The sequence below is a fragment of the Pecten maximus genome, chromosome 4 (genome assembly GCF_902652985.1).
Source record: "Pecten maximus chromosome 4, xPecMax1.1, whole genome shotgun sequence".
NCBI lineage: Eukaryota > Metazoa > Mollusca > Bivalvia > Pectinida > Pectinidae > Pecten > Pecten maximus.
This window is the reverse complement of record NC_047018.1, coordinates 37,627,411-37,652,483: the sequence shown is the minus strand read 5'-3', so window position 1 is coordinate 37,652,483 and position 25,073 is coordinate 37,627,411. Positions and strand designations below refer to the sequence as shown.

The following is a 25,073-nucleotide window of genomic DNA, read 5'->3' as shown; positions in this document are numbered from 1 at the left end:
ACAATATGTAGATTGAAAATATGACATTTTTGTAGTTAAAACCTTATTCTTTATCATGGAACTGAGTGTGAAAATTAATTAAAACATTTCATAGAGTAAATTGTCTAAATAAGAAAATAAAAATATTCTAAAAGCAAGTGTATAGAAGTTGGTTGTATTTGTAGTAATGAAAGTGGTTGATACACTTGTATAGACCTTTGGCGACTGCCAGAAGACCTGGTATGATGTTGGGAGTACTTCTTCTTGTGGAGTTAATCCTAAGATATCTAGACTCTTGTCACATATATGGTCAGGTAGCTATAGAGCACTGCTGTCCCTAACACCAATCTTGGACTCTTGGCTTGGCAAGTTATGGGTGAAAACACATCAAAATGGCCAGATCCAATTCATTTTTCATAAGGTAGGCCATCAGTCCTTGGGCTGGTGAGACAGTAACGACTCGGCTCTAAGTGGAAACGTTTTCCTGCTGCGTAGCTCTGTATGTATAGGTTTTATTGAGTGCTACATCGTTGGTGAGCATCAGTAAAAATCAAATGTAGTGAAAAATTAATGGAGCCAGGACACGGGATGTCCCGAGTCTACCTCATCCATTATGTACACAAGGGAAGGTTACTCGCGGTGCAGACAGAACATGCATTGGTTTGCATTCTCTAATCACTTCCTAACAGGCATTACACTAAATAATGTACATGTTCATCAGTGCCATATGCACCTGTTTCCCAGCCAAAGATTTGTTGGTCCTAGACCTGATTTGTTGGTCCCAGCCCAAGGTTTATTGGTCCAAGCCCTGAGCTTTGTTGGTCCCTGATCTGAGATTTGTTGGTCTGTGATATGAGATTTGTTGGTCCCAGCCCTGAGATTTGTTGGTCCCTGATATGAGATTTGTTGGTCCCAGTCCCAAGATTTGTTGGTCCCAGCCCCGAGCTTTGTTGGTCCCAGCCCTGAGGTTTGTTGGTCCCAGCCCCGAGCTTTGTTGGTCCCAGCCCTGAGATTTGTTGGTCCCTGATATGAGATTTGTTGGTCCCAGTCCCAAGATTTGTTGGTCCCAGCCCCGAGCTTTGTTGGTCCCAGCCCGAAGGTTTGTTGGTCCCAGCCCCGAGGTTTGTTGGTCCCAGCCCTGAGATTTGTTGGTCCCAGTCCCGAGGTTTGTTGGTCCCAGCCCCGAGGTTTGTTGGTCCCAGCCCCAAGGTTTGTTAGTCACAGCCCTGAGGTTTGATGGTCCCAGCCCCAAGGTTTGTTAGTCACAGCCCTGAGGTTTGATGGTCCCAGCCCTGAGGTTTGTTGGTCCCTGATATGAGATTTGTTGGTCCCAGCCCCGAGGTTTGTTGGTCCCAGCCCCAAGGTTGGTTAGTCACCACCCTGAGGTTTGATGATCCCAAATCTGAGATTTGTTGGTCCCAGCCCCGAGGTTTGATGATCCCAGCCCTGAGGTTTGTTGGTTCCAGCTCCAAGGTTTGATGGTCCCAGCCCCGAGGTTTTATGGTCCCAGCCCCGAGGTTTGATGATCCCAGCCCTGAGGTTTGTTTGTCCCAGCCCCAAGGTTTGTTAGTCCCAACCCTAAGGTTTGTTAGTCCCAACCCTAAGGTTTGTTGGTCTGAGCCCTGAGAATTAATGGTGCCAGCTCTGAGATTTGTTGGCTCCAGTTCCTTTGGTTTGAAATTTCAACCTTGTGTCATGTTGAGATATTGAAAGATAATGTTGTAACAGATATATTAAAGAATCCATATGCAGAGGTTAAATTTTAACTCAATGAATAAATATGGCTTTGTCCAGGAATCAGTGTTTAATGCGTACTGCTGTCAGGTGATTCAGAGAGGTCTATCTGTCTTATAAGACCGTTCAGCAAAGTGTAACATTCTGTCAAGTCATGGAAAAGCACCATTTATTTTGGGAATCGGTACTTGGTTAAAGTACATTACTGGGAGATGGATTGGATTCTTAAAGTGTACAGCAATCTAGATACGTTAGAAGCTTGTTAATCTGGGTATAGTAGAAGCTTGTTAATCTTGGTATAGTAGAAGCTTTTTAATCTGAGTATAGTCAAAGCTTGTTAATCTGGGTACAGAAGAAGCTTGTAAATCTGGGTATAGTCAAAGCTTGTTGATCTGAATAGAGTAGAAGCTCGTTAATCTAATTGATCTGAGTAAAGAAGAAACTATAGTTAATTAGCTGCAGATGAAGCTGCTTAAACCCAGTACAGTAGAAGCAGATTGATATGATTGGAAACCTGCATGATGCTGTAATTTCAACAAAGTTATTCCCATTGATGTTAAAAAAAATTACCTAGACATTCAGTTTAAGTTGGAGTGACTGAAGATTGTCACATCCCCGCTGTCCATCCGTTTATTGTCTGTCTATCTGTGCATCACTTTACTGAGAACTTTTGATGAGACTAAGCTAGTATATTTGCATTTGTAGTTTGAAAATCTATCTGATTGGTCAAAGGTCATGTCACTCTTATCAAAAATGCATGTGGAATTTTACCATCTGATGATCTCATTCTGTCATTGTTATTGCAGCATTAGTATTAGTAGCTGACATTTTGATGAAAACTCTCCGGTGCTTCTGCGCTTGACATGAAGATAGATTTGAATACATTGAATTGGCATATAACCATAACTAAAATGTCTACCGGCGCCCTGTCACTTTTTCATGACAATAATGGTCTTATTTGCTGAAAGATTTTATTAAACTTTAGAAGTATGTTTCCATTGGACATACTGGTCCCTTGTTAAAATTTGAATATTGGTGTGATTGGTCAAGGTCAAGGTCAGCTACTACCAGAAATAAAGTTCAACCCTAGGCCCTTTACATGTTTATGCCACTTACCATACATAAGCCCATCATCATCATCATGCACAAGATGGTAGGTAGGCTGTTCAAATTACCTTGAATCAGGTGTCCTTCGTCCCTGCATCTGTCGCCCATCCATCTGTAAATAATCCTTCTTAATGCTATTTTTCTTGGAATTTTAAAGTTCTTCATGGTTCCTAGTGGTTCATCTTCCATTTTGAATTTTTCTTGGATATTTTCTGAATTTTATTTAGATTCGTCTTGTATTAGTTAAAGTTTGTTTACCCTATTTCTCGGAGAGTTCTTGATGGCTCTCTCTTGATTTCAAATGATTAAGAGGAAGAAAATGAATGCAGAGAAAGATTAGTGTTACAGAGATACAGTAGAATCATTTGATGGTGATCTATCAAATGTCAGGTCAGTATGACCTTGGTGATGTAAACTTTATTTATTTTACAATAATCATTGCGAAACAAGCTATATCAACTTGTATTACTCACGCTTGTTGGCCGGGACGGCAGCGTGCGAGGGGTCTTACTGTGGGAGGAAACTGGAGTACCCAGGGAAAACCCATGTGGTTGGGCAGGTGACCCCATACCTTTTCATGTGGTGAAAGGCATGTGTGTTACCACTGTTCCAGTGCTGACCATCCTAATGATGGTGATTTCTCTAGTAATCAAGGTCAGATTTAAAATAGGGGGAACAACGAATGTAAGTGATGAATACTAGATATCGAAACCAAGGTAAGAAGTGTCAAATATGCATAATAAGGATCTTTAAAACATATTGAAATTTAATATAACTATGGTCATGTCTGATAATATCCCATAAATCTATAGGCATTTCAGATGAGCATGCAATGTATCTGGTCCATGTTTTGGATCCAATGTTTGCTTGCTTCTTCCCTGGATAACCTTTAAGATCTAGACTGAGTATCCCTTTTGACCATGTGACCTATGATGGTATTTTAAATCTATTGCCTTTGTACTGGTCAGGAGGACATGGGACTCCCACGTGTCCCAGGTGAGACAGCTAGGCCACTAAGTACCACTTGTATTTGCCAATAACGGCGTACCGAGACAGACAGACATAAAGGTTAGCAGTGGTGTGCTGTAACCTATACTAATCGATGTACATTTGACTGAAATATTATCACCAATAATTTCTAACTTTAACTTCTGGGTTGGACAATTAATTTGGAGCCAGTTAGTCTGGAGTTACAATAGAAAGACAGGTGATAGTCGTGAATTTCTTTTTCATTAATATCGGTCACAACCGATCTCTGAGTTACGTATATATATATATATATATATAAGTTAAAAAGTTTAAGGTGAACCTTACAGACGAAAAATATGCAAAAGAATAAAAAACACGACACAGCAGCTAGCGCTTTCGTCACGTCTAGGTGACTCTTCAGAATCTGATGTGAAGAGTCACCTAGACGTGACGAAAGCGCTAGCTGCTGTGTCGTGTTTTTTTATTCTTTTTAAATATATATATATATACTGTTTATGTGATTATTGATGATACCTCCTTTTGATCATCAGATAGTGGACTGTCCAAATTGCATTTTCGTCTGTCCAAATTAAATTTCCGTAAATAGTCTGTCCTTATACATTTCTTGTTATCACAAATTCATGTTGTGCATGTTCAATTTTGAGAATGAAAGAACAGATTTCAAGTCACCTTCTTGAAGTTTGCATGTTTTAGAACCTTTATTGATATTTCATGGGAGTTGCATTGTATTAAGTAAAGATTTTTTTTCTCAAGGTTCCATTTAAGGTCACTCACTAAAAGGAAATCAAACACAGCCATGTAACATTTTCATCTTGTTTTGATGTAAACTGTTGACATGGGATCAATATAGATCTAAATAAGAGAGAAAATGAAAGTGTTCTAAAACTAATAACGAAATTGTGGAGGCCAATTAAGGTCCTTCTGTGGTCTGAGGATCTTGCTATTGTCGGAGCCAGGATTCTTCTGTGGTCTAATTAGGACCTTACAATGGTGGGAGCAAAGATCCTTCTTTGGTCTAAGGATCTTACAATTGTGGTAGCCAGAATCATCCTGTGGTCTGTCAGGGTCTTACAATTTTGGGATACTGAGCCAGGATCTTTCTGTGGTCTGAAGATCTTACAATTGTGGGAGTGAAGATCATTCTGTGGTCTAAGGATCTTACAATTTTGGGATCCTGAGCCAGGATCCTTCTGTGGTCTGAAGATTTTACAATTGTGGGAGTGAAGATCATTCTGTGGTCTAAGGATCTTACAATTTTGGAAGCCATGACCTTTCCGTGGTCTGAGGATCTAACAATTGTGGGAGCCAAGATCCTTCTGTGGTCTGAAGATCTTACAATCGTCGGAGCCAAGATCCTTCTGTGGTCTGAAGATTTTACAATTGTGGGAGCCAAGATCCTTCTGTGGTCTGAGGATCTTGCTATTGTGGGAGTCAAGATCCTTCTGTGGTCTGAGGATCTTCCAATGGTGGGAGTTAGAAAAGATCTGCCTGTGATCTGTTATTTAATGCACTACTGACTACAGCAATGTTTTTCTGATTGGTTAGTCAGTCGTCCAGCAGTTGTCTGTCGTTCAGGAATCACAGACAGCCCGCTGACTGAGTAAGCTCGTGTCAGTTAATTGATCAATTCGGGCTTCAATTTGGGCTAATAATGGGACTCCTTTCCAAAGTGAAGATATTTCATATCACAGCCAAATTCTGGAAAAAAATTCAATTTACCCTTTAAAATTGACTTCCAAATTCACCAATACAACAAGGTCCAATCCCAAAGAACTGACAAAATCAGGCTGTGGTCAGGTTATAAACTAAGAATATGGCTGATGTGAAAACTATTTCAGAACTTGCTTTACTACCTATATAGTTACATACCTACATTCAGCAACAGCAGCAGGAAACTTGTAGTATGAAGGATGTGACAATATATTTTCAATTGAATAAATAAATAAAAAATATGACCTTGTGACCTTGAAAGGGAAGGTTGACTAGGGGGGGGGGGGGGGGGGGGGGGGGGGAGAGATCAATACAGCAATACAGACCACACACAAGCTTTCTATCTTTCTATCTTCTATCAAGCAAAGTTCTATGTTCTATGCTTGACAACATCTTTTAATTAACTATGCATATCTGATTTCCAAAAATCAATTTTTTTCTCATTTTTTTTTGCAATAATTACCTTTAACAATCTTTTTTAGGTTCACCGACTTCTTGTAGTTGATGAATTTTAAAGCAAGGCCTCCATGTGTGTCAAACATATTCGTTTTAATTAATTGGTCAATAATTACCAAGACTAATGTCATAAAACCATGTGGCAGGACCATCATTATTGTCATCATGACAATTCTTGTTACATGTTTTTTTATTTTTAATCTTCAGATAACAAGAAATTAAATTCTTTGAGAGGTTTTTACTTCACCGTGCTGTTGAAGTATAGAAGTTGATACACTAATTACTTAGATTTTCTATCTTCGTAAACTGCAATATACGCCGATAAATATAAGTAATTACTGTCGTAGACTTCAGTTTATTGTAAAAATGAGTTTGGTTTAACGCCCTTGGGTAAGCTTTTTGATGTTCTCAGAGGAAATGATAGGACTTCAATGCTAAGCAAGTGAAGGCTATTTTGCTTTTTATGACATGCTCTATCGTCGAAAAATTGATTAGAAATTGTGGAAGTAATTAAACTTTTAGCATAGTCTAATTGGGGCAGCATTGATGGACGGAACGAATGTAAATTACTACAGTTGTGTTAAATAGTGGTGTAGGCCTGGCGATCAATAATGTATATTTACAGGCGTTACTCTGATTATGCTGAGCAGGCACACCAGTTTAATGTAATAGTCTGCTAACAATTAACCTTGTGTAAGTCTGGTATTTGCATTCTCTGTCTGGCATCTTGTTTTTGTCTGTCTGTCTTTATTGTCTGTTGTATTTTTATGGCCCAGTCATAAAGTGATTGGAGGTAAATAACCATAAACCTTTAACTGTCCATCCTTCTCTCTCTCTGTCCACAAAGATTAAGAGGTCAATAGCTGTACACCTTCAACTGTCCATCTGTCCATCTCTCTGTCCACAAAGGTACAGGTCAATAGCTGTCCACCTTCAACTGTCCATCTGTCCATCTCTCTGTCCACAAAGGTACAGATCAATATCTGTACACCTTCAACTGTCCATCTGTCCATCTCTCTGTCCACAAATTAAAGGTACAGGTCAATAGCTGTCCACCTTCAACTGTCCATCTCCCTGTCCACAAAGGTACAGGTCAATCACTGTAAACCTTCAACTGTCCATCCTTCTGTCTCTTTGTCCTTCTGTCTCTAGAGCTCTGTCCACAAAGGGGAAGTTATATAGCTGTAACCCTTCATCTGTCCGTAAATCCGTCCCTATCCACAAAAGTTAAGAGATAAATATCTGTAACCCTTCATCTGTCCATCCATCCATCTCTGTCCACAAAAGTTAAGAGGTAAATATCTGTAACCCTTCATCTGTCCATCCATCGGTCTCTGTCCACAAAAGTTCCTTCCAGGTTTCCATCCACAAAGGTTAAGAAATTTTGTAGAATCCCCAATTTACTTATTAATGTTTCTAGGAAGCTGATATTTGATGTGGAAGTTCATTTATGGTCAAACATAATTTCTATGCTGTCATGTTGGAAAACTAAATTATATATTTTTATAACTTTTTCAAATGTTTTGAACTTGGCTTAATTTGCATTGATGTGTATTGATTTAGGTACATGTACATTGTTTTGTGGAAGTGTGAGTGGCCCCATATGTGTTTAAAACACTCCTTAGATTTAAGAAATGCTTCAGTATTACCCAGTAAAAACTTAAAGAATTGTTAAATATCCATAATCTACATTGTAATTTAGTATTCGAGCTCAAGTTTGCTTCTTGTATCTCTTTCTTTTGTATTCTTAAATATTTCAGAAACACATGATTGGTACGATACTACTTGTCATTACCCACCTTTGGGCTTCACATTTTACCGAAATCAATAATACCAAGTTGTCCATTACCGAATACCTATATTATTATTAAGATATTTCTGGCTTTCATCAGTAGATAATTCATCCAATCATAATTATCAGTTTTAACACATCACTTGTGACATGAAAGGTCTCATCTATATTTGATTTTAGGGTGACAAATATTTATCATTTATGTGATGGACTTGTTTTAGTTGAATTCAATAATAGATCGGAGATGCTGGGTGAGGAAGAGATAAATTTATGATAACATATTGATTGTTTTTTCAAGAGTAAAAGAGAGAGATGTAAGAAGCTAAGTCAGGACAAAATTCGGATTCCTCAGGGACAACCAACCAAATGTGCTGGTACTAACCTCAGGTTGAAGCTGAAATGTTGTATACCATATAAAAAGCATAATTTAAGAGTTAAAGTTGGAAGATATAGGTTAGTATACTATTGGGACTCAAGAATTGCTTGTAGTTTACCGTATCTATCTGGGAATAAACCCATGCCTTGTAATTTTTACCAGATAATGGGTCCCACACTTGGTAATTAGCCTATACCTGGTAATAAGCTCATACCTATTAATAAGTTAATACCTGGCAGTAATCTCATACTGTCATAATATAAGCCAATATACCTGGTTATAAGCCCAAACCTATTAATAAGCTCATACCTGGTAATTAACCTACACCTTGTAATAAGCTCATTCCTATTAATAAGCCCATACCTGGTTATAAGCTCATACTTATTAATAAGCCCTTACCTGGCAGTAATCTTACACCTAGTAATAAGCTCATTCCTGGCACTAAGCCCATACCTGGTAATACTAAGCTAATACCTGGTAATAATCTCATATCTGGTAATAAGCCCCATGTCTGGCAATAGGCCCATACCTGGTAATAAGCTTATACCTGTTAATAATCTCACACCTGGTAATAAGTTTGTATCTGGTAATAAGCCCCATACCTGGCAATAATCTCATATCCGGTAATAAGCCCCATGCCAGCTGGCAATAATCTCATATCTGGCAATAAGTTCCATGCATGGTAATATAAGCTCAAACCTGGCAATAAGCTCATATCTGGTAATATAAGCACCATACCTGACAATAAGCTCATACATAATGTACCTGGTAATAAGCCCATATCCATATGTACATATATAGCAGTGAAGTAAAAATGGTTACAAATGCTATATCGTAATTGTCCTGTAATAACCTACCCCCAACTTTGTTGATTATCTGGTGGTTTCTGGGCATATTACAGGAGAAATAGTTTGTATTTCCTAATTAACTTGTGAAAACCTGTCATCACACATTGAATGTAAATTGTGAGCTCTAGTATATTAGGCTGTAGAGTATATATGTTATCTGTAGGTGGATCTTGACATGTACTTTTAGATTCTGTCTTCTCATTAGTTAAAATCAATAAGTGTAGGTGTAAGTTTACATAGATAAACAAGTAGCCGATTACCAGTCACCAGTAGGAGGTGTTTATGCCTGGGAATGCGACTAAAAGCATGTCTATGAAACTGTTTACCATATTTATCTACATATTAGCTCCTGCTTACAGATGAGCCTCCTTCAATTTTGCAGAGTCATCAATTTTGAAATGGGAAGCTATTAAATTAGTTCACAAATAAACTCTCTTCATCATTTATGCTAGGGGAGGGGCTTTTTTGAGGATAATTACAGTACTAACCTATTACACTAAGGGATATGGCTTTTTTAGGATAAAAATGTAGATAGTACTTAACTTTTTACACTAGGAGAGGTTTATTTTAGGATAAATACAGTATATTTCACCAATTGGATGTTTCACAGTTTGGCATACATTAAATTACCATACGTTTTGTTAATTAGATTTTGATATCAAATTTAAGTAAAATAAAAAAAATCAATTTTCTTTTAATGCTGTTAATGATCTAAGAATTCATTATGTTCCATTATCAGGAAGCATCAGGCAAACATCATCCTAATTATATCTAGAAAGGTTTGTAGTTCAATTGTAAGTACATAAACTGTGTACAGTTTGAATATTTAAAAAAAATTTAAACAGCTGATTTTGTAGTGATCCAGAAAGTCATTCTATAACACGAAAAGTTTGAAGCATGTATGTTTACTAATTAATGCTTTGGTCAGACTTGCTCTATGACCTGGATACGGCTGCTGTAAATCCCTGAAATCGAGATATACCCTCGGAGGCTGCGGGGTCAATGAATGGCGTATCTCTTTATTTTACGGGTCATAGGGGTTGCTGTAGAATTAAAGCATGGAATCATTAATCTCCATGTTTGTTGTAGCATTAGACATGCTCAAGTCATGATCATGCACCATAGAGCAGCTTCACTGCGATTATACGATTATACAGAGGCCTTGCATTTGTCATGTGTGTAGATGTGTAGGGATATTTTGGTTTGGTTTATTTTGTTAAACATCCTATTAACAGCCAGGGTCATTTAAGGACGTGCCAGGTTTTTGGAGGTGGAGGAAAACTGGAGTACCCGGAGAAAAACCACCAGCCTACGGTCAGTACCTGGCAACTGCCCCACGTAGGTTTCGAACTCGCAACCCAGAGGTGGAGGGCTAGTGATAAAGTGTCTGGACACCTTCACCACTCAGCCACCATAGCCCATGTGTAGGGATAGCGGCAGTCTGGCTGTACAATCTCTATATAGTGCCCCTATGGCTGCCTTTCAGGTGGTGTGCACCTTCCTTACGGCTGACTGTGTATTTCTAAAAAAAACCTGCGGCTGCCACAGGGACGCCCTACAGTGTTGGTGCATCATTGCTATAGCGGCTGTACGGCAGCCACAGTTTTTCTGTCTTCAAAAATTCAAAGTATGCTGTGCAGTGACCATTCCATATGTGAACACTGAAGTATGTGGACATAGGAATGTTGCTGTGGAGGACTGCAGAGAGTTAACACACCCATAATTATGTTATTGATGACTCTAATGGTTTCCATGTTAATTTTTCTTTCCATGTTTTACTCTCATTTTGTCCATTTTAATCTAGAATTATGATTTTGTTTACAACATCAAAATTTCTTGTTTTAAACAAGCTAGTATTTCAGGATGTCAAAGTGTGCGTTTAGATTTAAAAAAAAATTATTATCACGTCTAAGGAAAAGATTTAGATACCTGATGTCTAATCCTATTGTCTTTTCTCTTATGTCAATAAATTTTTTTGAAATTGAAATTGAAATTATCCTATGATGATCATGAAGTTGCTATTGTGAGATATTGCAAGTTTTGGTTAAATATATTGCATATTATTTAACCTTCTCATGCATGTGAGAAGGATGTTTTTGCTCGCTGGGTAAAAGACAGCTTGGTTAAAGTTTTTATAAAACAGTGTTGTTTCAATACTAATGAGGATGCAGCTTAAGTATTCTACATATGTGTTCCTTGTGAAAAGACCTTCCATTGGTACTTCATTAGACCTGGTGACCTTGACCTTAACCTTTGACTTACTTTTAAAAACTAAAACCTTGGCCAAATTATGTTATTCCAAATGAAATATAGGGCTTTCATATTTGACACGTGTGCTCCTCATGATCAATTGTGACAAGACATTTTCAAGGGTACTATATTTGCAGGCCTGCTGACCTTGACCTTAACTTTTGACTTCTTTAACCTTGGTCACAGTATGTTAACCATATGAGATCGGCCTTTCATATGTATATATGACGTGTGCGTTCCTTATGACAAGACCTTTTCATGGTTTCTACTTCAGACTTGCTGACCTTGGCCGTGACCTTTGACCTACTTTTAGAATACTAATTCTGAATTTCAGCCCACTGGGCGAGCTATGTTTCTGACAATTCTTGTTATGGTTTTTGATGCTGTTTTTACAGTATCTGATGGATGTGTAGTTATATCTGGGTATGATGACCACACTCAGTTATTGTGTTTCATAAACTTTTGCGGAACTCTACCCTATCCACACTATAGGACTCCCGTTCCAAGGCCAAATGTAATAAGAGTTAGTGCAGTCTGTTTTATTGAAAGTCAATGTTTTATTCCCAGGGTGGCTTTTATCACCAAAATTCTATCATTTATTTACAGCAAATGCTATTCCACTTTAAACAAGATGGATTATATCATGTCGAGAAAGTGGAAGGATAATTTTTTTTCTGATTTTTTCATAACACATAACTCGGTTATACACTTCATGAGACTATCAATAAACATTTGTACTTAGTATTTTTATGTTGTTGTGGTATTTTAAAGACTAGGGTGACTTACAAGGATGTTTCTAGTGAGCCTCGTACAAGAGCATCATCAAAGGGAGTATAACATTATTTTATTTCTTCTCCTTAGTGACTATGATCATATATTTTATCTGAAATATATCTCAAGGGATGCTAGAAAATCTTTCTTGATGTTCGTAACGAGTAGTCTTGTCTTCTGCAATCTTTATTCACATATCAGAAGATGTTGGGTGTTTGGTCTGTGGTTCCTCTGTTTGTTTGTCCGTCTCTGGCCATCTGTAATTCTTACCGTTATTTCTATGAAAATACACTATGGATCCTTCTCAAATTTGACATGTAAATCCCTTTTGGTACCTAGTTGTGCTTGTTAACTTTTGAGGCAGATTTGGAAAAATAAATGGTGGCCATTTTGAATTTTGATGGTTGAAGTTTGTTATGTCTTCACTATATTTATCAGAATATACTTAATGAATCTTTCTCTAAATTCTTATGTAGGTACCCCTTGGTCCTTTTAAAAAAGTTTTGCGTGTTAGATTTTGAGACTGATCGGAAAACAAAATGGCTGACAGATGGTCATCTACTGGGGTGTTATTTTGACAGATTTAGATTATGACCACCATTTCTGAATTGTCTTTGTCCTAACCATTCATGGTCAATACTGGGACTGAAAAGTATGGTAAATTATTGTTAATATGTTAAATATGTCAGGAAGTAAATACGAGGAAAACAGGTTAGAAGAAAAAAGATCAATCTAACATAGAACCAATAAAGAATTTCATTAGTTGGTGCCAAGATCCCCCTGGGATATCTTATATATACATGTATGTGTGACAATGCAAGCATTCTGAAATTGGTCAAGGTCAAACTATCAGGGTGAGGTCGCATTGACTTTAAGTATGCAATACTTATATAGTTAAACATTTACATTCTTAGACTCCTCATTTTTTGTCATCGCTTGCACAGAGGTTTCCTTGCGATCAACCTCAAACTTCATGCAGATCTTCCTTACCAAGAGTGCTTGCTTGGGATAGCTTTCCAGCTCCGAAGGTCAAGGGTCAAGGTCACTGTTACTGAAAATAGAAGAAAAAAATTCCATGTGATAACTCAAGTTCTTACTTAGATTGGTATAGGATATCTTACATATACTTACCATAATAAAATTGATTATGGAATATAATACACAGTAGTTCTAATGACCAAAATAAAGTATTGCCAACACCTTGTTTGTTGCACCTTAAATTACTGCTAACTGAGCTACCCGGATCCTTATGGCCCAATTTAATCAACATTCGTTAATGTCCCTTAACTGCGCAACCAACTTTTCATAGGAAAACATTACTGAATTTAAGGAAATAATTTAGTTAAAGGACCCTGCCTATCAGTAATTCCTATTGGCAATTTTAAGTTAATGATTTTCCTTAAGTCAATGATTCATATTGAAACTCCAGTGGCCTGAGATAGCTCAGATTTTGTCTGCTGTACCTTGACTGAGCTATCTCAAGGCAGTACTGTGGGGAGGTGATGACAGACTGATACTGGCCATGGTGATAGACTGAGAGGGGCCAGGTGGAAACCAAACACTGGATGTAAATTGCTGTCCAGGGCCATGTGGAAACTAAAAATTTGATGTAAATTGCCGTTTGGACCTAATGGTTTGTTTTTATGTCTTGAAATTGACAATAAAAATTGATTGAAGTCAATCGATTGAAAATTTATCCTCCATGCTTAAAAACAATATGTGTGGTGTTTAACCTGAGTGGAAATAAGGTTATCTGAAGTGAAAGTTGACCAAAACAAAACAAAAAACAAAAAACCAACACAATTGAAAGTCATTGTTTGTTTTATGTAAAGAATGTAGTCTATACAAATTTGGTGTTTGGTAAAAAAAATTAAGTTTGATATAATATTGATTATCCATGAACTTTTCTTTTGATACTGAAAGACGTACATGCTCGAAAATTCATATACCGTAAGTCAATTTTTTTTTCTGAAATTATTTTTTTTTTTAAATACTTTCAATTTTAGAAGGTTTTAAATTGGTTGAATAGATCACAATTTGTGGTATGAACGGTAGATTCTGTGGGCACAGTACTTAGAGAGGCTATATACATAGGGTTCAGAATGATAGGCTCAGAGGTCACATGTACTCTTAGTGTATGACCAGTGTGGATTTCATTAGTACTTTAAAGTTTTACCAGTATGATTTAGTGTTGTTATTAGTGTGTGGAGTACTATAGGAGATAAATATTGTACCTTATCCGCGGGGCCAGACAGTACCTTAAGGATGTGTAAACCAAATGATTTGTCTGATTACTGTACAACAGTAACAGTCGGCCATGGGGCATCAGTGATGATTTACTTTCTACGATATCTAGCAGGTCAAAACAAATTAGATTTCTATCCAAGAAGTAATTATTTTCACTACATGGAAAGACTTTCATTTGGACCCTCAACTAAAATTATCTATTGTTTAAAAAAATGTGTTTTATGACTGGATTAAGCTATTTAGATATTTGTGGAAAAAAAGTAATAACAAAAATTCAAACATATGTTTTTTAGAGATATTGTTGGTTATGGTATTGCTGCAAATTGAAGTCACAGTAAACTAAGGGAGAGCGAGAGGGGAGGTGTTATTTCATTATTTTGAGGGATATCGATGCATTAGAACCTGAAGCAATCATCTCACTGTAGACAAGGCATTTGAAGGGAGATAACTCCTACAGGCTTTGTTACACAGTATGACATTTGCATGTAATACAAAATATCTGCTACGTGACTCCTCAGGAAATATCATGTTGTTCAATATAAAATTTTATATCAAAATGTTAGATATAACAATTTTTATATGAAAATGTTAGATATAAGAATTTTTATATAAAAATGTTATAAGAAATCCTCCATCAGAAATGGTTAATTATGAAATATCTGTCTATAGAAATACCCGGGTAGTTCAATTAAAGATATTCTCCTAGTTATACTTTCATATAAGTACTTTGCTGTAGATACAAATTATCTTACTTAAGTGTCAATGTACAATGCAATCTGGAATTTATTTAAACATCCAATAATTAGATACATGTATGTCACAAGCCTTTTTGACTTAAAAGTGAGTGATTTAATAAATTATTTGACGATATAGATGAATTCCTATTGCTTTAACATGAGTGTAAGATTCTGTTTATCACTTAACTCATATATATTAGTAAAGAGTGAAAACTATTTTCCTGAGTGATTTTGAATTGAATGTTAAGTTTTTCACTTAAAAACCAATCGTGACGTCATCATGACACCATTTATTTACGACGTCACAACAGTGTTGTTACACGTATCTTAGGATGTTAATGACATGGATGTATGACCTGACAAAACGGCTGAGCAATCTGACATCTTCCAGTGTTGTAATAGGTATGTTATCTCTGGAAACAATGATGTTGTAACAGACTACATTGTTGTACCCGTAGGTAGGAGACAAAGTGATGTGGTGTAATGCTGGTTTATCCCATGCTATTAAACTCATTTTCTGTGACTTTATTGCATGGCTAGCTTTGTGATGAAGCCTCAAGATTTGATTAAAGTGTCACGATGAAGAACAATGATGTGACATTATGGCCATCTTTGAAGCCCAGCTGGTTTTCATGAAAGGAACAATTACACTATTATACTACACTATTGCAATACATTGTTGTACTGCACTTATACCACACTATTGTACTATGCTGTTGTACTGCACTATTGTATAACACTATTGTACTACACTATTGTATTACACTGTTGTACTACACTATTGTACTACACTGTTGTATAACACTGTTGTATAACACTGTTGTATAACACTATTGTACTACACTGTTGTACTACAATGTTGTACTATTTGTACTATACTATTGTACTACACTGTTGGATAACACTGTTGTATTACACTATTGTACTACAATGTTGTACTATTTGTACTACACTTTTGTACTACACTGTTGTATTACACTGTTGTATTACACTGTTGTACTACACTATTGTACTACACTATTGTACTACACTGTTGTATAACAATGTTGTATTACACTATTGTACTACACTGTTGTATAACACTGTTGTATTACACTGTTGTACTACACTGTTGTACTACACTGTTGTATAACACTGTTGTATTACACTGTTGTACTACACTATTGTACTACACTATTGTACTACATTCTTGTACTACTGTTGTACTACACTGTTGTTTTACACTATTGTACTTTACTATTGTATTACACTGTTATACTAAACTATTGTACCACACTGTTGTAATAAAGTATTGTACTACACTGTTGTACTTCACTGTAGTACTACACTTTTGTACTATTTGTTATACACTATTGTACTACATTGTTGTACTACACTATTGTACTACATTCTTGTACTACACTATTATACTACATTTTTGTATTACACTGTTATTTTACGGAGTTGTACTACAATGTTGTACTACACTGTTGAACTACACTGTTGTACTACATTCTTGTACTATACTGTTGTACTACACTGTTGTACTACATTCTTGTACTATACTGTTGTACTACACTGTTGTACTACACTGTTGTACTACACTGTTGTACTACACTGTTGTATTACACTGTTGTACTACACTGTTGTACTACACTGTTGTATTACACTGTTGTACTACACTGTTGTACTACACTATTGTACTACACTGTTGTACTACACTGTTTTATTACACTGTTGTACTACACTGTTGTACTACACTATTGTATTACACTATTGTATTACACTGTTGTACTACACTATTGTATTACACTATTGTATTACACTGTTGTACACTATTTACACTATTTGTATTACACTATTGTATTACACTGTTGTACTACACTGTTGTACTACACTATTGTATTACACTATTGTATTACACTGTTGTACTACACTGTTGTACTACACTATTGTATTACACTGTTGTATTACACTGTTTGTACTACACTGTTGTACTACACTGTTGTACTACACTGTTGTATAACACTGTTGTATTACACTGTTGTACTACACTGTTGTACTACACTGTTGTATTACACTGTTGTACTACACTGTTGTATTACACTGTTGTACTACACTGTTGTATTAACTATTGTACTACACTGTTGTACTACACTGTTGTACTACACTGTTGTATTACACTGTTGTACTATACTGTTGTACTACACTGTTGTATTACACTGTTGTACTACACTGTTGTACTACACTGTTGTACTACACTGTTGTATTAACTATTGTACTACACAATTGTATTACACTGTTGTATTACACTATTGTACTATACTGTTGTACTACACTGTTGTACTATACTGTTGTATTCCACTGTTGTACTACACTGTTGTATAACATTGTTGTACTACACTGTTGCACTACACTGTTGTACTACACTGTTGTACTATACTGTTGTACTACACTGTTGTATTACACTGTTGTATTACACTGTTGTATTACACTGTTGTATTACACTGTTGTACTACACTGTTGTACTACACTATTGTACTACACTGTTGTACTACACTGTTGTACTACACTATTGTACTACACTGTTGTACTACACTGTTGTACTATTTGTATTACACTGTTGTACTACACTGTTGTACTACACTGTTGTACTATTTGTATTACACTGTTGTACTACACTGTTGTACTACACTATTTTATTACACTGTTGTACTACACTGTTGTACTACACTGTTGTACTACACTGTTGTATTACACTGTTGTATTACACTGTTGTACTACACTGTTGTACTACACTGATGTATTACACTGTTGTACTACACTGATGTATTACACTGTTGTACTACACTACTGTTATCATTTATCAGAAATGATGACCTTTGAATAAGTTAGTCAAGAATTGAAATAAATTGAGAAATTCAGACCAGAATAAACAGGGTTTTTAATGAAAATGTAAATATTAAAAATGGAAAAACACTGTTTTCAGATTGGAAATTGTCGGGATTAAACAGGATTTAACTGCTATAATTTAAGAAGAAATATGGAGGGACTAGAAATCAAAGGTGATATAGACAGGAATGTACCAGTACATTACCCATTACAACAGATGGGAAATCCGGTATCAGTGATGCAAAGTATTTTTCATGGCTCAATGCCAATTGTGCTTTTGCTATGTGTTTTTTTCTAGCTATTAAAGAAGAATAAAGAGTTTCACAAAGTGACATTCACTGTCCATGAACCAATCAATATTATAAAGAGGAGGTATTGGTTGTACTGTATCAGTAATCCCATTGTACTGTTGTGTTGTGTTTCATGAATTAATGGGTTCTTTTTCATTTTACACCTCAACATACCACATCAAAAAAGCCGAGAAAATAATGGCATATTTATAAGTAAACATTTGCTTTAATGAGGCAAAATTTCCAGAAAACTATCTTCCAAGATTGATCGGTTCTTTATCCTGTTTGTATCGATCTATTGTACAATATTGTACGTAGAATTATTAGGATTCTATTGATCTATGAATATATGCATAAAATGTTTATAAGCCATTATGTGTAATTTACTTAGAGAATAATTGTAACGAAGCTATTGTAACAATGGAGGTGATTTCTATAGTAGGCCTATTCATAAGCAGTTCGCTGCCAATCAATCACCTTTCACGACCAATTTGGTACAGTGCCGATCACCAGTGTGTTGTTGTCGGAATCATCAGGGGCTCGCACCTGACCAGAATAGCGATATTTCCAGTCTCTTCCAAATAGATCAATAGCATACGTATGCAACCCCCACCGTTCTTATTAGTTACCAAAATACAGTGGAAATATAATCCAAAGCTGTAGGTCTCGGATGCTCCGATTGCTCTGTCCCTAGGTGGATGTTCAAATCTTCATCCTGGCTCAGAGAGGGCTGACTTTGGCAGATCTGTTCAATGGAATAATACGTGTAGTTGTGTCTGTAACGTGGTAGCTATGATGGATGAAAGATTTGGGTGTCCTCTGTTGGCTTGCTTCAGTTCGCTGGCACACATTGTATTGACTTGACAGTGTTTACACGCTTGGTCCTACAATAACATTGGTCTGCAGCCATGACGGGTTCCACTGTGGCTCGGGGTATAACCAGCTGATCTGTTTGTTCTTTACACACGACCAGCCCTGGTACATACGTCTGATTGATACAGTCCGGATCAATGTATTGACGGACATGGACAGTCTCTGGTAGGTGTTAGGTACGGAGCCGACTTGTGTCATCTATGTCACATACAAACTTGGATGTTGTACCTGGGTGTCGCTGTGTCGCGGGGGACTGAGGGCTGTCAGTGAGCGGGACACACACAGTGACATGTGCTACACATATCTGGATGTGATTCCCAACACAACACCTGGCTTTCTGTGAGTGTCCTACTGTTGGGATTTCCCTGCATGACGTTGCTGCCCCAGGGATCTCCCCATCATATGCTGGGTTCTGCTATATATACACCACCAGTATAGGCTGTAATAACACAGGGATGTTTTAGCGTGGGTTTTACTACACACAAACGAAGCCACAGAAATGGAGTGTCTCGCTTACAACCAACAGAAATTTGCTTCTGTCATTCATAACATCAACAAGGAGCTCAATGAAAAGGGTAAGTTCATTAGGTCATATGGGAACGAGGATCCAGTATAGTATACACATGTGTTTCTACATTATATACCTAATGTACTGATTTCATATACTAATACTCCTGTCATTTACATCTGGGACAGAAAACTTCCAGAAATGTGTGTTTTACAATCAAATCAGCTTGTACATATTTCTTTTCTTGAGCAAGCATTTGATTTGGATGTTAAACAGCAGTTTAGCAGTAAGATGCCGTTATGATTTCTGATTCCGGCTGTGATAGAGAGTACTGTATGTTGGGTGTCGGTGCTATTTGTAGGTTAACACAGGGGTTCAGTATTGATTTACCTTGACTTGAGGGAATCATTATGTATCATCCTTAAACTGACTTCTCCCCACTACAATCTATACATACAATTATGTGGGCGTTCTAACCTAAATGTTGGAGAATATAAAACATTTACACTCCCTGTCTCCATCCAAAATCTCTCTTTTTTTTTTTTTTAGAAAGATACAATATTTCCCCTAAATCAAAACGGTGATATGTACTGAAATAGCAATAACACCAGTGTCTCCCTCTATAATCTCTACATTATTTTTATTAGACTACAATATCAGATTTTCCCTGTATTGTAATGGAAGAGTAACATGTGCAAAAATGACAACAGCACCAGTGTCTCCATCTACAATCTTGACTTTTATATATAAAACTACTACATTTATAATATTTTCCCTGCATCCTAACACCAGTGTCTCTATCTGCAAGGGGCAGCGGTGGCCGAGTGGTTAAGGTGTCCCGATACTTTAACACTAGCCCTCCACCTCTGGTTTGCGAGTTTGAAACCTACGTGGGGCAGTTGCCAGGTACTGACCATGTATAGGCTAGTGGTTTTTCTCCGGGTACTCCGGCTTTCCTCCACCTCCAAAACATGGCATGTCCTTAAATGACCTTGGCTGTTAATAGGACGATTAACAAACCAAACCAAACTCCATCTGCAATTTTGACTTTTATATAAAACTTCAATAATATTTTCCCTTGAGTTACCCTGGTAGCCTTAACCTTGTCATGTGTACAGATTACAGCAGTATCTACCCTAGTAACCTTGCCATGTGTACAGATTACAACAGTATCTACCCTAGTAACCTTGCCATATGTACAGATTACAGTCGTATCTACCCTAGTAACCTTGTCATGTGTACAGATTACAGCAGTGTCTACCCTAGTAACCTTGTCATGTGTACAGATTACAGCAGTATCTACCGTAGTAACCTTATCATGTGTACAGATTACAGCAGTATCTACCGTAGTAACCTTGTCATGTGTACAGATTACAGCAGTATCTACCCTGGTAACCTTGTCATGTGTACAGATTACAGCAGTATCTATACCCTAGTAACCTTGTCATGTGTACAGATTACAGCAGTATCTACCCCAGTAACCTTGTCATGTGTACAGATTACAGCAGATCTACCCTAGTAACCTTGTCATGTGTACAGATTACAGCAGATCTACCCTCGTAACCTTGTCATGTGTACAGATTACAGCAGTATCTACCCTGGTAACCTTGTCATGTGTACAGATTACAGCAGTATCTATACCCTAGTAACCTTGTCATGTGTACAGATTACAGCAGTATCTACCCTAGTAACCTTGTCATGTGTACAGATTACAGCAGTATATCTACCCTAGTAACCTTGTCATGTGTACAGATTACAGCAGTATCTACCCTAGTAACCTTGTCATGTGTACAGATTACAGCAGTATATCTACCCCAGTAACCTTGTCATGTGTACAGATTACAGCAGTATCTACCCTAGTAACCTTGTCATGTGTACAGATTACAGCAGTATATCTACCCTAGTAACCTTGTCATGTGTACATATTACAGCAGTATCTACCCTAGTAACCTTGTCATGTGTACAGATTACAGCAGTATCTACCCTAGTAACCTTGTCATGTGTACAGATTACAGCAGTATCTACCCTAGTAACCTTGTCACGTGTACAGATTACAGCAGTATCTACTCTAGTAACCTTGTCATGTGTACAGATTACAGCAGTATCTACCCTAGTAACCTTGTCATGTGTACATATTACAGCAGTATCTACCCTAGTAACCTTGTCATGTGTACAGATTACAGCAGTATCTACCCTAGTAACCTTGTCATGTGTACAGATTACAGCAGTATCTACCCTAGTATCCTTGTCATGTGTACAGATTACAGCAGTCTCTACCCTAGTAACCTTGTCATGTGTACAGATTACAGCAGTATCTACCCTAGTAACCTTGTCATGTGTACAGATTACAGCAGTATCTACGTATATCCTAGTAACCTTGTCATGTATACAGCTTACAGCAGATCTACCCTATATACTACTACCGTATTGTGGACATATTGATTACAGCAGATCTACCCTATATACTACTACTGTATTGAGGACATATTGACACCAATAACAGAAATGTGACAGAACATGTCACCACAATGTTGAATAGTTTATACATCAATTTGATGTCGTTCTCTGACAAATGGACAGGAATTTTAAGGTACCTTTTGATGGCTTGCTTTATTTGACATTTGATACATCATGGTTGATAATTGTTTGCTAGTCTACATTCGTATATAATATTAATGTACTTGTATAGTTCATGTACAGTAATACTGACTGATGAAATGTCAGCTATTGTATTCCCATAAACAAATACTTTTGTAGCCATTGTGATGATAGAGGTATTAACTTAAGCTGCTCAGCAAAGTATTTCTGACAGAGACAAATGACCCAAGCCATCACCTGTGTACAGGTGTTTATAGAGGCTTGATGTCATCACCTGTGTACAGGTGTATATAGAGGCTTGATGTCATCACCTGAGTACAGGTATATATAGAGACTTGATGTCATCACCTGAGTACAGGTGTATATAGAGGCTTGATGTCATCACCTGAGTACAGGTGTATATAGAGACTTGATGTCATCACCTGAGTACAGGTGTATATAGAGACTTGATGTCATCACCTGAGTACAGATGTTTATAGAGGCTTGATATCATCACCTGAGTACAGGTGTATAAAGAGGCTTGATATCATCACCTGAGTACAGGTGTATATAGAGGCTTGATATCATCACCTGAGTACAGGTGTATAAAGAGGCCTGATGTCATCACCTGAGTACAGGTGTATATAGAGACTTGATGTCATCACCTGAGTACAGGTGTATATAGAGACTTGATGTCATCACCTGAGTACAGGTGTTTATAGAGACTTGATGTCACCACCTGAGTACAGGTGTATATAGAGGCTTGATGTCATCACCTGAGTACAGGTGTATAAAGAGGCTTGATGTCATCACCTGAGTACAGGTGTATATAGAGACTTGATGTCATCACCTGAGTACAGGTGTATATAGAGACTTGATGTCATCACCTGAGTACAGGTGTTTATAGAGACTTGATGTCATCACCTGAGTACAGGTGTATATAGAGACTTGATGTCATCACCTGAGTACAGGTGTTTATAGAGACTTGATGTCATCACCTGAGTACAGGTGTATATAGAGACTTGATGTCATCACCTGAGTACAGGTGTATATAGAGGCTTGATGTCATCACCTGAGTACAGGTGTATATAGAGCATTGATGTCATCACCTGAGTACAGGTGTATAAAGAGGCTTGATGTCATCACCCGAGTACAGGTGTATATAGAGACTTGATGTCATCACCTGAGTACAGGTATATATATATAGAGGCTTGATGTCATCACCTGAGTACAGGTATATATATATAGAGGCTTGATGTCATCACCTGAGTACAGGTGTATATAGAGACTTGATGTCATCACCTGAGTACAGGTGTATATAGAGGCTTGATGTCATCACCTGAGTACAGGTGTTTATAGAGACTTGATGTCATCACCTGAGTACAGGTGTTTATAGAGACTTGATGTCATCACCTGAGTACAGGTGTTTATAGAGGCTTGATGTCATCACCTGAGTACAGGTGTATATAGAGGCTTGATGTCATCACCTGAGTACAGGTGTTTATAGAGACTTGATGTCATCACCTGAGTACAGGTGTATGTAGAGACTTGATGTCATCACCTTAGTACAGGTGTATGTAGAGACTTGATGTCATCACCTGAGTACAGGTGTATATAGAGAGTTGATGTCATCACCTGAGTACAGGTGTATATAGAGAGTTGATGTCATCACCTGAGTACAGGTGTATATAGAGACTTGATGTCATCACCTGAGTACAGGTGTATATAGAGAGTTGATGTCATCACCTGAGTACAGGTGTATATAGAGACTTGATGTCATCACCTGAGTACAGGTATATATAGAGACTTGATGTCATCACCTGAGTACAGGTGTTTATAGAGACTTGATGTCATCACCTGAGTACAGGTGTATATAGAGACTTGATGTCATCACCTGAGTACAGGTGTATATAGAGGCTTGATGTCATCACCTGAGTACAGGTGTTTATAGAGACTTGATGTCATCACTTGAGTACAGGTGTATGTAGAGACTTGATGTCATCACCTGAGTACAGGTGTATGTAGAGACTTGATGTCATCACCTGAGTACAGGTGTATATAGAGGCTTGATGTCATCACCTGAGTACAGGTGTATATAGAGAGTTGATGTCATCACCTGAGTACAGGTGTATATAGAGAGTTGATGTCATCACCTGAGTACAGGTGTATATAGAGGCTTGATGTCATCACCTGAGTACAGGTGTTTATAGAGCATTGATGTCATCACCTGAGTACAGGTGTATATAGAGACTTGATGTTATCACCTGAGTACAGGTATATATATATAGAGGCTTGATGTCATCACCTGAGTACAGGTATATATATATAGAGACTTGATGTCATCACCTGAGTACAGGTGTATATAGAGGCTTGATGTCATCACCTGAGTACAGGTGTATATAGAGGCTTGATGTCATCACCTGAGTACAGGTGTTTATAGAGACTTGATGTCATCACTTGAGTACAGGTGTATATAGAGACTTGATGTCATCACCTGAGTACAGGTATATATATATAGAGACTTGATGTCATCACCTGAGTACAGGTGTTTATAGAGACCTGATGTCATCACCTGAGTACAGGTGTATATAGAGGCTTGATGTCATCACCTGAGTACAGGTGTATATAGAGGCTTGATGTCATCACCTGAGTACAGGTGTTTATAGAGACTTGATGTCATCACTTGAGTACAGGTGTATGTAGAGACTTGATGTCATCACTTGAGTACAGGTGTATATAGAGGCTTGATGTCATCACCTGAGTACAGGTGTATATAGAGCATTGATGTCATCACCTGAGTACAGGTGTATAAAGAGGCTTGATGTCATCACCTGAGTACAGGTGTATATAGAGACTTGATGTCATCACCTGAGTACAGGTATATATATATAGAGGCTTGATGTCATCACCTGAGTACAGGTATATATATATAGAGGCTTGATGTCATCACCTGAGTA

At 37.3% G+C, this 25,073-nt stretch overlaps 1 protein-coding gene across 3 annotated transcripts in view; it reads left to right on the top strand.

Annotated features, from left to right (window-relative positions):
• LOC117326006 (dystrobrevin beta-like) overlaps positions 1-25,073 on the top strand; it is a 141,490-nt gene that overhangs the window by 16,137 nt on the left and 100,280 nt on the right. For 2 of the 3 annotated variants that reach the window (XM_033882560.1, XM_033882559.1), the window contains exon 1: positions 18,759-19,606. The exons of the other annotated variant lie outside the window; for it this stretch is intronic. In XM_033882560.1, coding sequence (XP_033738451.1) covers positions 19,531-19,606 — 76 coding nt within the window. In that variant the 5' untranslated portion in view covers positions 18,759-19,530. Of the gene's footprint in view, positions 1-18,758; positions 19,607-25,073 lie in introns of those variants that run through there. 3 annotated transcript variants of the gene reach the window in all.